At 59.5% G+C, this 17,328-nt stretch overlaps 2 protein-coding genes across 5 annotated transcripts in view; one reads left to right on the top strand and one right to left on the bottom strand.

Moving 5' to 3' along the window:
* Positions 1-1,957: 1,957 nt before the first annotated feature.
* DERL3 (derlin 3) lies at positions 1,958-4,023 on the top strand. Of its 3 annotated transcripts, none has more exons than XM_057491593.1 (7): positions 1,958-2,096; positions 2,205-2,270; positions 2,349-2,422; positions 2,543-2,636; positions 3,029-3,224; positions 3,666-3,756; positions 3,845-4,023. In XM_057491593.1, exons 1-7 carry the CDS (start codon positions 2,004-2,006, stop codon positions 3,924-3,926), a joined length of 696 nt encoding a protein of 231 aa, XP_057347576.1. In that variant the 5' UTR covers positions 1,958-2,003; the 3' UTR covers positions 3,927-4,023. The 3 variants fall into 3 exon arrangements, with proteins under 3 accessions (XP_057347576.1, XP_057347577.1, XP_057347578.1); XM_057491595.1 differs by having other exon boundaries at positions 1,979-2,096; positions 2,208-2,270; XM_057491594.1 differs by lacking the exon at positions 3,666-3,756 and having other exon boundaries at positions 3,801-4,023.
* A 2,150-nt stretch (positions 4,024-6,173) lies between these two features.
* Positions 6,174-17,328, bottom strand: part of SMARCB1 (SWI/SNF related, matrix associated, actin dependent regulator of chromatin, subfamily b, member 1) — a 29,688-nt gene continuing 18,533 nt past the window's right edge. For both annotated transcript variants that reach the window (XM_057492568.1, XM_057492569.1), the window contains exons 7-9: positions 13,621-13,811; positions 6,920-7,051; positions 6,174-6,501 (exon numbers count right to left, since the gene is read on the bottom strand). In XM_057492568.1, coding sequence (XP_057348551.1) covers positions 6,462-6,501; positions 6,920-7,051; positions 13,621-13,811 — 363 coding nt within the window. In that variant the 3' untranslated portion in view covers positions 6,174-6,461. The remainder of the gene's footprint in view (positions 6,502-6,919; positions 7,052-13,620; positions 13,812-17,328) is intronic.

Here is a 17,328-nt window from a genome sequence, read left to right as displayed (position 1 = left end):
TGGAGGCAAGAATACTCCCCTTACTCAGCTGACAAGAAACCTGACCTCCCGACACACTCCCTCCTTGGCTCCTGCATGCCCGGCAGGTGCCTGCCCTGGCGTCTGAGGCCCTCGATCTGGCCCTGCTGCCAGGCCTCCACCCCGATTAGATCTACTCTGCTGCGCCCACCTCGAACATGGCCTCGCCTCACTCCTGAGCCCAAAGCACATCCCCCTTCCAAACTCCCAGCCTCTGCTTCCCCTCCCCGCCTGGGGCTCCTTGAACCCAGGGGACCCTTCTTAGAGCCCTTGTGCGACCCCTATTCTCTTGGAATCCATCTAAGAACTTTCTCGGCTGCTTCTCCTTTCCAGTCTTCTCACAGGACCTCAGGGCCCTGTCCAGAGCATTCTTCATCTATCACACTAAGGCTAAGGCTGAGCTCCCCATGTTGGTAAAGACATGTCCATCTGAGCACTCACCTCTTCCTAACGCCCCCCCATTATCCTGGTCACCAGCCACCCTGGCATAGCTGCCCGGCACCATCCCTTCCCAGGCCTCGTCTGTGTGGGCTTCTCCCTGCCTTGCTCCTGAAGCCCTTTCCTGGCTCAGTTCCCGGACCCCGGACTCAGCCTCCCCTGGCCTCCCTGGCTGGGTGTGCCTTCTCTTGGCTGCTGAAGTCCAGCTGCCCAGGCCTGGCGTCTTCTCTTCTCCATCTATCCTTGCCCCCTGTACGTATCTCACGCAGGCCCAAGACTACAAATACCATTGGTCTTGTGATGACTGATGCCCACATTTGGCCTGCCTGCCCACCTCTCCCCCAACACCGCAGATGCCAGGTGGACATCACACAGATGCCCCAAACTCAACAAGGCCAGAACAGGTCTCCCCATCTGCCCTCCTTTCCCCCAAGCATTCTTCTCAGTACAGGCCACCAGCATGCATCCAGCCTGTGGCTCACGCCTCAACGTCACTCTTGACTCCTCTCTTACAGCTCTGTCCTGCATCCCAACCCTCCCTGCCCTCCAGGCTCCACTCTCCCCAAGCCACCAGGGACCAATCAAGCATCCCCTCCTCACAGAGGCTTCCCAGATCCCCCCCATCTAGCATGGTGGCTCACACCGGACCCTCCACCCCCATTGTGGCCTTGGCTATTTCCGTCCGTGCCCTGTGAACACTGCCTCTCACATTAGCACAGAGCTACGGCCGCTGGTCTTCCGGCTCCACCGTAAGGGACAGCGTCCTCTGCTGGCTTGCTGTAGCTCCTGCACCCAGAACAGCGCCTGGGGCATAGTCAGTGATTTATGAATGGTTAACTTAGTGAATGAATAAATGGAGTATCTCTTTTTCACCAAAATAATGAAGCCCTCTTCGGCCTGCCCACTGCTCTGAAGGGCATCGCACCTTCGTGTCCCAAGGAAGACTCCCAACGGCAGACAGCATGCTCCAGTGGGTCCCTGAACGTGCGGGGGTGGTGCAAACCCGTGTCCAGATACGCTGCTGGGAGCATCCTTCGCTGTGCGTTAGGCGGCCCTGTCCTCGGTTCTCAGAAGACACAGGACGTCCGGGGTCCGGGGTGGCCCGCCCGCCCCTCGTACCCGCCGGGCCCGGACCACGCCCCACGCCAGCCCTCCCCTTCCGGTCTCGCTGGTTCTCGGTCTCATCTTTACTCCGCTGAGGAATCTCAGCCCCTCCGTGGTGGCCCTGAGGGGTCCTCCCCCTAGCTTGCCGCAAAGCGACCAGTTCCTCATTGGCCACACGTTCTCCCGCGCCGCCACCACAGCCACCACAACAACCGCCACGTGCTCAACCGTGGGGCCTGCTCATTGGCCCCGAGTCTCGACCCGCCCACGCCCCGGCATCCCGCAGCCTCTTCCTATTGGCTAACGGGCCCAGGGCCCCTCCCCCAATCCTGGGCGCCTGGCGTATATGGCGCGGATTGGCCGAAGGCAGGAGCGAGGCGGGGCTTGGAGGCGGGTTAAAGAGTCCGTAGCAAGGTGCCGCCACGCGTGTCTGATAAGGTTCAATGGCGTGGCAGGGTCTGGCGACCGAGTTCCTGCAGGTGCCAGCGGTGACGCGGGCCTACACCGCGGCCTGCGTCCTCACCACCGCTGCGGTGGTGAGCTGCCCGGGAAGGCGGGGATATCTCCATGGCTACAGCCCGGGGGGTGGTTTTCCATAGAGTGGAATCCCAGGGGCGGCCCCTGACGCGCCCCTGGTTCCGCAGCAGCTGGAGCTCCTCAGCCCCTTTCAGCTCTACTTCAACCCGCATCTCGTGTTCCGGAAGTTCCAGGTAAGGCCGCCCCGCCCTTGCACCTGACGGCCCGCGTCCACCCCCGCCCACCCCGCGCCTGACCGCCCGCTCCCGCAGGTCTGGAGGCTCGTCACCAACTTCCTCTTCTTTGGACCCCTGGGATTCAGCTTCTTCTTCAACATGCTCTTCGTGTATCCTGCGCCGCAAGGCCCCAGGCGGGGAGCGGGGCCGGGGGCGGAGGCGGCCGCGGGCGGCCAGGCGCGGGAAAACAGAGACCCCGCGGGGCGGCACTTCCTATACCGACGCCGCAGGTTCCGCTACTGCCGCATGCTGGAGGAAGGCTCTTTCCGTGGCCGCACCGCCGACTTCGTCTTCATGTTTGTCTTCGGGGGTGTCCTTATGATCGTATCCTTCCCGAGTTCCGAAACCTCAGGCCGTGGTGCCTCCGTGCCCATCCTGTGTTGGCCTTGGGGCCAGACAGCATCAGACCAGGGAGGGACAGGGTCGTTCACTCCTGCTTAGGATGTACTGAGCGCGCACCGTGTGCTCAGCTGGGGGGCAGCAAGGACAGGCCGTGGTCGGAGGGTGGGGTGAGGTAGAGACAGGGCAGATCACATGGGCCTTGACTGGAAAGGCACTGCTTGATGGGAACATGGCACCTAGGGGTAATGAGGTAAGGGAAGCCGGTGGGGGGACCCCAGGGGAGCAGCCAGGACCCCTGCAGCAGTGGTCCCACCCAGGGCAGGAGCTGAGGCCCACACCAGGGGAGGGCTCCCCACACCTTGACTCTGGCCCAGCTGCTGGGGCTCCTGGGCAGCCTGTTCTTCCTGGGCCAGGCCCTAACAGCCATGCTGGTGTATGTGTGGAGCCGCCGCAGCCCTCAGGTGAGGGTCAACTTCTTCGGCCTCCTCACCTTCCAGGCGCCATTCCTGCCTTGGGTGCTCATGGGCTTCTCACTGCTGCTGGGCAACTCGATCCTCGTGGACCTGCTGGGTGAGCCTGCCTGTGCACCCCTCCTCCCCGAACAGGCTGTCTGGTAGCTGAGGGTCTTTAGGAGGACCACCCAGGCTGACTGTTCTGCCAGAGCCCACCCTCCCACCTGCACTGGAGCATTTCTCTGCCCCCACCCGCCTCTTCTGGCCCCCCCACTCCTCTGTTCTTCCAACCCTTGAACAAGCCAGCCAGCTACAGATTTCATACCTTTAGGCCTGACCTGCTGATGCCCGTGGGAGTCTGAGCTCCTCAGGTTCTGCCCACTTCTGGGCCCTATAAACCTGTCCTTCAGGCCCCACCCTGGGCACCCATATTCTGGGCCCTGAGGTAGTGGATCTGGCTGGGCCTCCAGAGCTGTGCATGGATGCCCAGAGCAGGTTCTGCTGGCCCTGGGTTCTGGACCATGGAGAGTGGCCTGGGTACTCCTTGGCTTTCCAACAGGGATTGCTGTGGGCCACATCTACTACTTCCTGGAGGATGTCTTCCCCAACCAGCCTGGAGGCAAGAGGCTGCTTCTGACCCCTGGCTTCCTGTGAGTGCTGGGGATGACACCCTGCCCTCTATGCTCACCCACAGATCTTTACCCCATGGCCTCAGCTCAGCATGGGCCCCTCCTACAGGAAGCTGCTACTGGATGCCCCAGAGGAGGACCCCAATTACCTGCCCCTCCCAGAGGAACAACCAAGACCTCTGCAGCAGTGACCCCACCAGGGCTAGGGCCCCACCCCTCACTGCCAACTTGTAGCTGAGCAACCTGTCCTGGAGGCTGAGCCCAGCCAAATAAACAGAATGACCTGCAGCTTCTTCATCCTCAGCACTGGTCTTCACCCGCTGCCTCTGCTGGTCACATGCTTCCATGCTGGGCAGGTGCTGCTGGCCCTGACCTAGGGTCCCCTGCCCATCCTCTGCTCTTGGGGTGGGGCTGGCCCAGAGTGCAGTTCTACTCTAAGTCTGCCCTGTCCTCTCAGACCAGTTGTAGGTGCTAAGGTGGGAGGCTCAGAGACAGTCAAGAACCTGTCCAGGTTGCTCAGCCGTGTTTTGAACTCACAAATGGCAGAATCAGGTTCTCATCCCAGACCTGCCAGTACTGTGGAGCTTTGGCGAATCCCACACTGGGCGTCTGCTCCCTTCTGGTTGGCAAGGAGGTTGGCCAGATTTCAGTGGCTGGGCTGGGCTTGGGCCAGGCCACGTCTGCAGGGGCTCCCGCATATGGTGACCCCGGGTTGATTTCTCACTCAAGGCCTTCCATCCCTTACCAGTAACTGACAAGTGGACCTTTGCCCTGTTTTCCAGCCAAGCAGCTAATGGACTTGGCAGAGGCTACTGGTCAGGTGCAGAGGAGGGCCAGGACTAGGTCCTCTGCCCTGAGACCCCAAAGACTTGAGATATTTCCATCTAGAGTCCTACAACTGGCTGAGGCAGAGACCTCTGGGGACTTCTGTCTCTGCCGTTAATTGAAGACTATGGGGACCTCATCTGACCCCACAGCTCACTGTTCTGTAAGGTAGGCATCGACGACCTGGCCAACATCCCCTGCCCTAGACCAGTCCATATTATGGTTTCTTATTGGCAGCATGAGGGTGCCTCCAGCCATGGATTATCGTGGTCATTGATGACAAAAGTATTTACCATGGAGTAGGACCTTAATTTTGTAGTGAAGCCTTAAGAAACAGCAACTGGCTCTGCAGTGGGGAGGGCTGGCAGTGCTCAAAGTGAGGGCCAAGCCCCTGGGCCTGACGCACTAGCCATGGGCCGGCCTGCCCAGCATTTGTTCCATGCCGCCAGCTGTGGGGCGCAGGGCTGTGTCCTGCCCCGGGGACTGAGCAAACCGCGGCAGTGGAGCTCACTCATTTCCAAGGCCAGTGAGCCTGGGGTCTTCCTCTTTGTTCAGAGCCTTCCATGAAGACCAGCTGACCCCCTGCTGTTGGGGCTCCAGCAAGTTCCACTTCTGGATAAAGGGCAGGGGGCTTGCGTACAAATTCCCTGGAAGCTTTCACATCCTGGGACACACTCAGGACCCCCAAGTCCAGAGGACCAACCCCATCTCACCCTACATCCTGGCAGCTGAGTATCCCAGTCTCTCCTCAGAGAGGAGCCGCCCCTGCTCATCCTGCGGCTCAGGATGGGACCCGGGTGCCTCATGGCCCGTCATGCTCTCGGGGAGCACAGCAGCCCTGCCCTGGCAAGGAAGACTTGCTGGCCGCTTAAGGTGCCAGCCTGGTGCTGGGGGTCTGGGCTGTTCAGAAAAGCTGCTGCTGGGGGCCCCGTCCAAGCAGTGCTCACTCCGAGGTCACATGCCACCCTCAGGGACCCCACCTCCCTTCTGCAGGGACAGGACACTTCCACATTACAGAGGAGGGTGCAGGGGGCAGGTTCCTCACAGGCTGACTCAGGGCCGGGCTGCCGCCTCTGCATCACCCGCCCCGGGCCAGCGTGCTGCTGCACGTGCATCACTCCTTACAGCTGACCCAAGGGAGAAGCTGGGAGGGGCCCAGTCCACCTGTACATGTGCTGCTGGGAGGTGTGGCCAGAGAGGTGCACACCTGCCGGCAGGCCCTCAGGTACCCAGACTGGTGACAACCCTGCAGTACCCCCACAGGACGGGACCACTGCAAGGGACTCCAAAGCAGCAACACTCCTGGCCAGGGTGGCAGGACTGCCGGGAGGCAGCAGAACCCAAGGGCACCAGGCAAGCCCACAGCTGCGTCATGAAGCTGAGCAGAGGGGGCGGGGCAGGGCTGTCACCTTAAGGCACCAGGGCCTCCCGCCTCTGAGCCCCCAACCACACTTCTCACTCGTCCCTCTGATCAGGACCCAAGGGACAGCACGGACTGGGCTCTGACTTGGGCCCTGAGTAGCTGAGGCTGGGACCCGGTCAGCCCCAGCCAGGCCCTGCTCCTGGGTCACCCCATTCTGGTTTTTATACTACCACTTGGAAGAAACAGAACATGACCTGTAGCCTTTTATTTAAAAACTGTTGCTAGCCCTGCCTGGGGCTCCTATACAAAAACAAAACGCACCCAAAAACAAGGACTTCCTGACCAGAGACTGGGGTGGTGGGGCCAGGGGCTCAGCAAGTGGAATGTGCCCGGGGGAAGGGTGGCTCGGAAGGCTGCCCGCTCCGTGCGCTCCTCAGGATGGCCCCCGTCTGCCCCCTGCCTCCCTCCTTGCCAGAAGATGGGGAAGAGGCGTCCGATATTCTGAACGCTCCGTGGGAGCCAAGCACAGATGGGCCGGTTACCAGGCCGGGGCAGTGTTGGCGAGACGCCTCATACGCCTGCAGGACGGGAAAGGGCAGGTGACCCAGGGCCAGCTTCCAGCCCTGGGTGGCTGCCCTCCCCCAGGGATCTCTAGGGCAGCCAGGGGAGTGGGCACAGGGACAGGACACGGCAGGTGGGATTCCCCAGCCCTCCCTTGGCCTCAGCCTACTGCTGCGTGGGGCCCTGAAACTGCCCGTCTCCTGCCTACATCCCCGGGGGTCCCGGGACTTGGATCTGGTCTGTGGTCAGACCCAACCCGAGGGCTCACTTCTGTTCCCTGCTGAGAAACCCACGCTGGGGGCGAGACTGGGACTCGTTACCCAGGAGCCTGCCTCTTGGCCTCCCAAAAACCAGGTCACTGGGGAGAGAGATGATCCTGCCCCTGCCTGTAGACAGTGCCTGGGGGCAGAGCCAGCTGGGGAAACCTGGGGGTACCTCGTGTTCCTGTCCTGGTCTCGGATCTTCTTTTCCATCTCAGCATCTGTCAGGGTCTCAAGCAGCGGGCACCATTGGTCAGCGTCGCCTGTGTTGCGGATGGCAATCTCCACCGTGGGCAGGGGGTTCTCACTGGATGGCAAGGGGAGAGGAGTAACTGGCAGTTCCCAGAGTGGCAGCTGCACAGCCCCCAGAAACCACTGCCAGCCCCCCACCCCGCAACACAGGAATGCCTTGGCTTTTCCTGCTTCGCCCTCCTCTGCCTCCCCACTGGCCCCTTCCCATGCCCTGCAACGCAGAGCAGCACTCCTGACAGGTGGCGGGTGACACTCCTGTCACCTGAAACTCAAGACAGAGCCGCTGCAGATGCCAGGACCTCTCTCAGCAACAATAGTGCCGCCACCACGACCCCGCAGGCTTCTCTTCAAACTCTCAGCGGGCCCTCTGCCACCACCCGGGAGCCTCTGGTCGGCGAGACTGGGCAGGGGCCCCCACGACAGAACAGTGCCGCTGGGCCAGCAGTCATCACTTGGGCTGGCAGGGAGAGGAGCAGTGTGCCCCGCGCAGTGTCCAGGGCCAGGAGCACCCATCAGGGCGACAGGACAGGGCGAGGGAGAGCCAGAGGGGAGGTCGCCCCGAGAGTCCTTGACGCCCCTCACCCAGGGCCGCTGGGCCAGCCGGCCCCTCACAGTCCCACATGCTTGCCCCTGGCCCAGTATACTTCACTGGCCCCACTAAGCCCCAGAGGGCTAGGCTGTCTGCTTGGGCTCTGGAACCCTCACCCTCTGACCACTCCCACCCCGGATGCCCTCGACAACTGCCCTGAGGGCCACCTGTGCACCCTCCTGCCAAGTGGACACAGCAGTGGTGGGGGTGGGGGACCCAGGAGCATGGGGAGGTGTGGGCACAGCTGAGCTGCTGCCGGCCTGGGACTTGTTTCCAAGTCTGTGTGACAGGAGGCTGAAGAGGCATGGAGGCCACATGGCCAGGAAGGTTCATGCGCCCCCCACCTTCAGGGCTGACAGCTCAGCGCTGGCCTGGTTGTTACCTCCGGGCCTCAGGGTGCCACCCCGACTGTGATCCTCTCCCACCTGTGTCCTGCTGCTGGTGCTCTGGCCTCGCCAGGCCCCTTTCCCTCTCCTCCAGCTGGGCAGCCTGCACTCGTCCCCTGAGATGCAGCACCCCCATGCCAGCCCTGCCCACGGCAGCCCTAGCAGGCGCGTCTGCCCGCAGCAGCCTGGAGCCCTGCACGGCACAGCCAGCTCTGGGAGGAGGGAAGGCGGTGGGCCCGGGGAGGCGCCTGGTGGGCACTGCTGGGATAGAGGAGGAGGGGCCCCTGGTCCAGCAGCAGCCTTGGTTTTGACACCTCACCTGGGAAGGGGGAACAGTGGTGCTGTGAGGGATCTGCAGAGGATTTCTACTATTAAAGCAGCCAACATACGTGCACGGAGGGAGCTTCCTACGGACTAGGGGCCGCCTGTGCCCAAGGTTGCTTGAATGGCCGGCTGAGAGGAGGGTCCACTCAGGCCTGACCACAGAGCCCCCACTCCTGACCAGCGGGCATGCAGCAGCTGGGGGCCTGGAGTCTCAGGGACCGTGAGCACACAGGGCACGGGCCTAGCTCCCTGCAGAAGTAAGGCTACCCTCTTGCTGCTGAAACTTGGGCCTTGGGGTCTGTGGCCATGAAGCCTGGAAACCCGAGCTCGTGCTGGTGACTCAGAGGCCAGTGGTTGCGCAGCGGCAGCCCCCATCCCGTGGCACCCTGGGGCCGACCCTCTTCAGCAGTTCCTGACAGCTGTTCTCCAGCCATCACGGTGGTTTGGCAAAACAGGAACCACCCAGTCACAGACCCAAACATCATTCCTCACCTTGAGGGCGCCCAGCCGCCTTCCTCAGGAGGACAGACATGAAAGGCGCCAAGCCCACGCCGAGGGGAGCAAAACATTTTTTCCTCTTAATTAAAACAAGAGCTGCTGAGTGGGTCCAGGAGGCCCTTTGTTTACCTCTCCTTGGCTCTGGGAAGATTCCACCCCAGTGGACTTGTTCTAAAATAAGAATTGCTTGAAGCAACCCCCATAGGAGGGCTTGGAGCCAGCAGGCCTGGCTCGGGTCTGGGGGAACCCGTGGGGGGAGAGCGGCCCTGCCTCCCACCCCTTCCCCAGGGGGTTCTGCTCCACGGACTCCAAGGCCCCCAGGGCCCCCAGACGTTATGCCACCCCACAGTGTCCAGGTGGGGACACAGAGCCCAGGCAGGGGAGGGCTGTGGCTGAGGTGACAGCGACGGGAGCTGAAGCCTGTGGACTTATCTCGGTGTTCATTTTCAATGTGACCCGACTTTTATGAGTTCACATGATATGACGGTCCAGCTGGGAAGCATTACTACGACCACTTTATAAATAAGAGAGCGAAGCCTGCGTGCATGGCCACTCAACTAGGGGGAGGAGGAGACGAACTTGATGTCACCCTCCTGGTCAGGAGCAGGTGCCTCAGCAGGAGTGCCAAAGCTCCCTCCCCGGGGAAGGAGCAGTCCTTCCAACACATGCTGGCACAAGACCCTGGGCTGGGTGATGGTTCCTTAGGTACCACACTAAAAGCACAAGCAACAAAGGAAAAATAAATGGACTGGACTACATCACAACTGAAAACTTCTGTGCTTCAAAGGACACTGTCAAGAAAATGAAAATGACAACCCACAAAAATGGGAGAAAATATTTGCAGATCATGTATTTGACAAGTGACTCATATCTAGAATATATAAAGGACTCTTACAACTCAGTAATAAAAATACAAATGATAGATTACCTAAATTACCTAATTAAATTAAAATAAAATCAAATAATTTAAAAACAGGGGGCATGAACAGCCATTTTCCCAAAGGCATACAAATGGCCAATATCACATGAAAAGATACTCAACCCTGTAAACCACTGTGGAAACGCGAATCAAACCCACAGTGAGAGGTGGCTTCACCCCCACCAAGACAGCTACAAGCAGAAAGTCAGGTAACAGGTGCTGGCGACAACGTGGACCAACACCGGAGCCCTCACGTCACCGGTGGGGGTGTACAATGTGCAGCTACTTTGGTAAGTTCCTCTGAACGCTCAGACATGACCCAGCGACCCCACCAGAGAACTGGTAATAGGCGTTCACACAAACGCTGGTGCACGGTTCCCAGCAGCAGTCTTCCTAACAGCCAAAAGGGAGACGACCCCGACGCCTGTCAGCTGCCTGGATGAATGAGACGTGGCATACCTACACAATGAGCACCATTCCGCCATGAAATGAGCATGAATGTTCTGGTTCCCTGAATGGGCTTCCACATGGATGGACCCTGATAATGTTACGCTGAGAAGCCTGCCACAAAAGGCCACATACACATATATATATATGATTCTGTTTATACTGAATATCAAAAACAGGCAAGTCTATAGAAAGTATATCAGTTTATATTGAATATCGAAAACAGGCAAGTCTATAGAAAGTAGATCAGTTGCCCAAGGCTGGGAGACTTGGGGGGCAGGGGGTGACGACAGCTAAGGGGTATGGGGCCTCCTTTTGGGGTGAGGACAAGGTCCTAAAACTGTGATGGTTACCTAACTTCAGATATAGTAAAAACCACTGACTTGTACACTAGGCAGGCGAATTGTGTGGCATATGAAGTCCACCTCAGTAAAGCTGCTCCCAGAACAAGCAAATCCTGCCAGCAGGTGGGCGGAGCTCCAGGAGAACCTCTGGGGGTCATGGTCCCCAGTCCAAAATGACCCTGGGGTCTCCTAACCCTGCTGCTGCCCCACGACACTGACTTCCTGCTGCCAGCAGGCCCAGCCACCAGGTGCCCTGGCCCCCCGCCTGTCCCCAGGCTCACCTGCTGCCCCGCCCCATGCCTGTGGGCGCTACCTCTTCTCTGTCCCAGCCCGGCGCACAGGACTAGGCACCCGTACCTGCTGGCTGCATCTCTCTGCAGGTCTTGGTCAGTGTCTGCGGCCCTCCCACTCTGCTCAGCCCAGCGCCGCCCCCCCGCCCCTGGAGCCCTGCCTCGTGCTGTCACTCACTGTCCTCTTTGTTCCCATTCCACTGGCTCTAGGACACCTAGACAGATCGCCCTGGCACAGCTCTGTCCTCGAGGAGCTCGGGGACCCCCAATCCACCTGCCACACGCTCACCCGCATCGGGCCTGCCTGCCCCGCTGCTGAAGGGGAGCGGCCTGGCCTGTTCTCTGCCCTGGTTCCCCTAACCTGTGGGGTCTTGGTCCTGCTCCCACATGTCCTGTGACCAGCAGTTTGCCCCACTCCACCGTGGACACAACTCAATACACCATCACTGGGGAGGGCACCCCAGCCAGACATGGGGCTCAGCCTGAGGGGAGATGGACAGGACTGGCTCACCAGAATTCAGGGTGTTTCCAGAATGGGGTGGAAGGCCCAGAATTTAAAGCCCCTTTTATGGAGTCACATGACTCAGCAGTCGCCAAGCCTTGTATGTAGCAGAGACCAGGCCAGGGAACTCTGGGTACAGCTTTCTATGGGCTGGTGGCCCCCAGCCCTGTGGCAGCTTGCAAGCAGAGAGCCAGATGACTCTCCCTGGGGTAGAGCTAAGAGGGGTCTAAGCTCCCAAGGGATGGTGTGGCACCCCAGCAAGATTACAGGTCAGGGTCAGGAGACTCAAGTTCCAGCCCCTGTACAATGAAGCCCGTGATGAGCCAGCCTCCAGCCCTAAGCTCCCTTCCTGTCTTTGCCAGCTCTCTCTACAGCTCTCCCACAGCCGCCCAGGCCAGACCAGCACACACCACAGTCAGGCCCAGCACGAGGAGCTCACGAGGGTGGGTCGGCTGGGAGGACACGAGCAGCCCTTCTGATGCTTCCCACAGCCCAGGCGGGCCACAGCCATCCCGCCTGGCTGGCCAGGGCTGCTGGGGAGGGTCCCCCGTGGGACGGCCCTGCCTTCAATCCCAGTGATTTGAAGCCTGCCCACGCAGCGCGAGAGACAGTGGCAGGGACAGAGGTCTGTGCTGCTCAGGCTACACAGCTGGAATTGGTTAATTGGCTTGAGCTAAGAGGGCTCCATCTATAAGCCCTGACCTGCGACCACCAGGGCTGCCAACGTAGGCCTGCTCGGCAGCACCTGGCACTCTGCCAACAGCCCCAAGCTCAACATGGGCCATTAGGCAGGTAACTCGAGTCAGCTGGGGGTCAGAGGAGGAGGAATGGGCCACAGGTGTCAACACCCTCAGGGGCCCACTGCTGGAAGCAACACTCCCCACCCCAACCCCAGCCTCGTATCTGCCGGTCAGAACACGGTTCTGACTCAACTGGCTTCTAGGTGGTGAGGCACTGGTGTCAATGTCACTCCTAGGACCTGCATAACGTCCCTGCCTCAGGGTCAGCTCTGGGAAGCCAGGCCACCCCAGACGCCTTGGGCCCGTCAGCTGGAGCGCAGAGTGACTGCCACACCTCCAGCAGGTCTCCCCCAGGACACGGGAGCCACGGGCCAGACACCAGCTCCCCGGCTTGCCCAGGCCTCTCCTCGGGGCTCCGACCCCCTCTGTGAAGCAGGATCACCCAGGGCAGGGCTGCTGGAGGGACCCAGGAGGTGACAGACACGTGGTCTCAGACCAGCAGGGGCTGAGCAGTTTCCCAGACTCGGAGCCTAGGCCCCGTGGGTGAGCAGCCATTCCTTTTCTCTTGCTCATGTTTACAGGAAGCCGAAGGAAAGTTGCCTCTTGAGATTTCTGGGAGAATCAGCTGAGATACAAACATACTCCCGCGCTGTAACTGACCTATCTTTGCAAAAAGACCTTTGTACTTCTCCTCAAGCGCCATTCTAAGCTGCAGTCCCTAAATAATGACCACCAAATGTGGACGATGACAGTTTGATGAGCAGAATAAATCCTTACATCCTGTTTGGATGCGGACATTTGGGACTCCCCACCCCCCACACCCACTCAGCCTGGAAAAGGTGCTTGGGGGACAGGGTTGGATGTGACAGAACAGTCTGGACGCCAGAAAGCTCTACTATCAGCTGACGATCACCGTGTCTTACCTCCTGCCAGGCCTGTACGGCACACTGCGGGGCCACTGCCTGCAGGAAGGCACGTCTCTCTCTGGAGAAGCCCCTGCTGGCCCCTGCCCCAGTACACAGGACAGGGGACGGAATGTCTACAGTTCAGTTTACGCTTCCACCTTTGCAGGCAGCCTGAACATGGCTCTTTATCTTCCACAGCACCCAGTGAGGTCCCGGCAACGTCTCACTGAATGACCACAACATGCAGGTCAAAAGCGGCTGCCAGAGGATCCCCTGGTGCCTGTGAGCCGGGGAGGGCTGTGCGGGGCAGCCCTTGTTGGAGACAGAAGGCACGTCTGCCAGATGACGAGCCTGGTGGGGGTGACCCTGACGGAGGGCCCACTCTGGGCAGAGTGGGGAGAGCAGGAGGCCCGTGAAGGCCTGGAGGATGGAGGGGCAGATGCACCGCCTCCTTAGATCTGCCCCCTGCCCCCCAGATGCGACGGGGTTGGAGCTCACTGCTAAGACCCAGGAGGCAGGATGAGCGGACACAGGGCAGGAGAGCTGGCTGGGGCCGCCTGCAGCCAGACTGCACTGCGATGCTCCAGGGAGTCCCAAAGGCATCACCATACACAGGGAGAAGTCTTTCCCCTACAATGGGCTTGCGGAGGAGAGAGGGAGGGACGCGTCCGGAATCCCACCTGAAGGCGTAGGTCTTCTGATGCCAGCTCAGCTGTCCCCGAATGCTGTAGGCGATGGTGGTGACAAACTCCCCGCCCAGCCCCAGCTCCGAGCACAGTTTCAGGGCAAACTTCTCCGGTGAGTTCTCCTTCTCTGACATGTCCCACTCAAACTGGTCCACCAGTGAGATGTTCCCCACGTGGATGTTCAGCTGGGCCAGAACCAAAGGCACGAGTTAGAGCAGTCAGAACCGCACGCAGCCCGGGCGGCCTTGACCAGGTGACGCACCGCCTCTGGAGCCGCCAGGCCGGGCCGGGCCCTGCCCATGACTTACCAGCTGAGAACCAGGGCTGGCCCTGTTCTTCCGGCCACAGTTCCCCACCTCGAAAGCGGGGCTGACCTTACCAACCTCCGAGGCTGCCGTGAGGGGCTTTGGCTCAGGGCCCCACACAGTCCCTCCAGGGGAAGACCCTGAGCGGCCCTGGGGCCTGAGTCCCACCTTACTCCATTCTCCTCCCTGTGCTGCCCATACTCGCTGTTCTTTTCTGCCCTTTTCTGTCCTGGCTGGTCTCGATCTTTATGACATGACTACACCAGCCGGGCAGGACTTGACTCAAGTGTCACCCATCAGATGCTGCCCCTGAGCCCACACCTGAGCCCAAGTCTGCCCATCACTGTTTTCTTTATGGAGCCAGCTTGCCCCACTCTGAAATCATCTTACTGGTGAGTACATCCTCTGACGCTCACCCCACCTTTAACAGCCTGCAAAACACAGGCAAAGCCTAGGAGGGAAGCAGAGGCCCATGGTTGGCTCCTCTCACCTTGTTCCCAGCAGACACCCTGCGGATGTGCAACCTGCAGGTGGAAGCAGGTCCAGGCCCTGTGCTGCAGCCCCCAGACCAAGACAGAGCACAGCCCGGACCACGGGGGCCGCCCACGTAGGCCTGCCCCCAAACCACCGTCCTTCCTTCCCGCCCCACAGATGAGCTGGCATCACTGCATCACACAGGAAGGGCTCTTCAGGGCCCCACCGTGTTCAATAGCATCACGTCCACAAGAATCCTCCCGTGCTGCGTGGGGCTGGGAGCAGCCCTCACTGCTGTCCAGTAACTGGCAGGCGAGAAGGCCACAGCGCACCTGAGCACACGCCTTCCCTGGGTGTTCAGCTTGCCTTTCAAGGCAAACATCAAGCCACTGCTCAGGGCCCGGCTCACCAAGGTACTTTCCGCCTTCCGAGAAACTTGGGACCCCACTCCCTGACCCCACTCCTCCAGGCACTGCACACCACTTCCCACTCACTATAGATGAGAGCCCAGTCCTTCCTCATCTCCATGTTCAGCCCACGCTGGGCGACCAATGGGGTTGTGCAGAATGGGCTCAGAAGAGCCACCCGAGCCCTAGCAGGAACCGAATACCCAGTGAACCACGACGGCACACAGGGACCAGAAAGGACATGAAGCAGCAGGCAGCCCACAGAAACAACCAAACAGGACCAAACAGGACCAGGGGTGTGGTGACTCACACCCAGCAAGCCGTGCCCGGGGTGCCACACCATCAGCCCGCTAGGCCACTAGGAGGCACCACATGGACTGCACCGCCTGTCCCCTGCCCGCTGGTCATTAACAGTAAATGCCCGCTTGCATTTACTACAAATTAGATCGCCTGCCTGCTAAGGAGAGCAACAAGGGAACGCAATGGCAGGCGAGACAGACAAGTTGCTTCATGAGATGCAGTTCCCCTGGGGGGAGAGCCACAATCCAGTTAAATTATCATGGGGGGCCGAGTGCTAAGGAAGAAAAGGAGGGGAGGGGAGGAAGTTCAGGGTCAGCAGTCCGAAGGCCTCCTGGCAGCCATGACACTGAAGGAAGCACGGAATGAGCTGAAATGGCAGGCCCTATGGCTCCCCAGGCGAGTCCCAGGCAGAGCACGGCCTGCAGCCCTCTGAAAGGCCCCGCTTTCCACCGAGGAACCCTGGAAAGTTTGTGCAGTGCTGTGAGCAGAAGCAACACTGGCCGCCACTGAGGCTCAGCCGTCCGGCACTGGGAATGACGAGGTGGTAGGAGCGGCTGGACTCCAGGGGGGCTCACAGGGACGAGGCAGGCTGGGATTTGAGAAGGTTGGCAGCACTGGGGCCAGGCTCCACCCATAGCACCCTACATACCTATCTGCTTCCCAGCAAGGGCCTGGCCAGCACCCCGGAGCCTGACAGGTCAACTCGTGGAAGCGCCAAACTCCCAGCCCCCTGGATCTGAGCCAAGCCAGCGTGAGCCAGACGCCCTGGTAACGGCAGCCGGGCCTGGGTTTTGGGCCCAGCATCGCCAAGAACATCTCTAAGTGGCCGTTTCATAAAGGCTCTGCTCTGCGAAGAGACACAGGCCTCACGCGCCATTGTACTGGAGATTCCTGTCCTCTGCCATGCACGCTCCAGGAGCCAAAGACGAACACCCCCCCAGAAGCACCCAGCTCGTCTTAAGTCCCAGTTACACATGGGAAGCCTTAGGTCTGCTCTTCAGTTTCCTGACCTACAAGCTGGGACGCTGTCCCCGAGGTCACAGTACCATGAAGCCTCTGGCCCAGCAAACCCAGCACTGTTTCCCAGCGGCAGGGCGCCCCTGAGCCAGCTGTGTCTGACCCAGCACCAGCGAGCCCTCATGCCCACAGCCAGGCAGGAAACGCAACCTGCCTGGGGACAGTCTCCCCACAGCCAATGCCATCCCATGGGTGAGGTTACAGGTGGGTTGGAGGGCTTGAAGGGGCACCACAGCTGACAGCTGGCCCATCACCAAGAAAGCCTCTGGTTCGGAGACCAGGTGGCAGCCCCAGGCAGATTTTCAACTGGCGGACAACCTTCTCTGTGGCTGCTGACTACAAGCTCCATCAGGATAACAGCAACAAAAAAGGCACTCAGTCCTGAGAAAAAGGTCAGGGAAGCCTGTTTGTCAGACTTGTGAGGACCCTTCCTATGGCCGACCCCGGCCACCTGGAACCGCGTGGTTGGGTGTGGCTAACCTCATGAGGCTGCGTTCCCTCCACGGTTACAGAAAAAAGATGCAGCACAGGGCAGAGTGTTCAGGGCCACCCTCCAGAGGTGACAGGCTGCACAGGCACACAGCTCGGGCTCCCGCTGCTGCACCCTCCTGCCCCCCATTTCTACCCCATGATGTCCTCCTTCTCAACCGTGCCCTTTTTCTGCTAGTCAGGTTAAGAAAACTAAATTATTAGTTGTCTCAAATGAAATTAAATTAAAAAATCTCCCCACAAAGAAATCGCAGGACCTAATGGCTTCACTGGTGAATTCTACCAAACATCGAAAGAAGAACTAATACCAATCCTCAAATTCTGCCAAAAAACTGAAGAGGAAGGAACATTTCACAACTCACTGTCCTGACACCAAAACCAGATACTACAAGAAAGGAAAACTATGCACCAATATCCTTTATGAAAAATGATGCAAAAATTCTCAACAAAATACTAGCAAACCAAATTTAGCAGCATATTATAAAGTATTACACACTGTGACCAAGTGGGATTTATTCTGGCAATGCACCATGGTTCCAACAAAAAACTCATCAGTGTCATACATACAGAATGAAGGACAAAACCACATGATCATCTCAACTGATGCAGAAAAAGAAGCTTTTGGCAAAACTCAATGCCCTTTCATGATAGAAACACTCAATAAACTAGGAACAGAAAGAAACTCTACTCCAACATTATAAAACCCATGT

Source organism: Manis pentadactyla, chromosome 14 (genome assembly GCF_030020395.1).
Source record: "Manis pentadactyla isolate mManPen7 chromosome 14, mManPen7.hap1, whole genome shotgun sequence".
Lineage (NCBI taxonomy): Eukaryota > Metazoa > Chordata > Mammalia > Pholidota > Manidae > Manis > Manis pentadactyla.
Note: the sequence above shows the minus strand (reverse complement) of the source record. Positions and strands in the feature narration are given on the sequence as shown.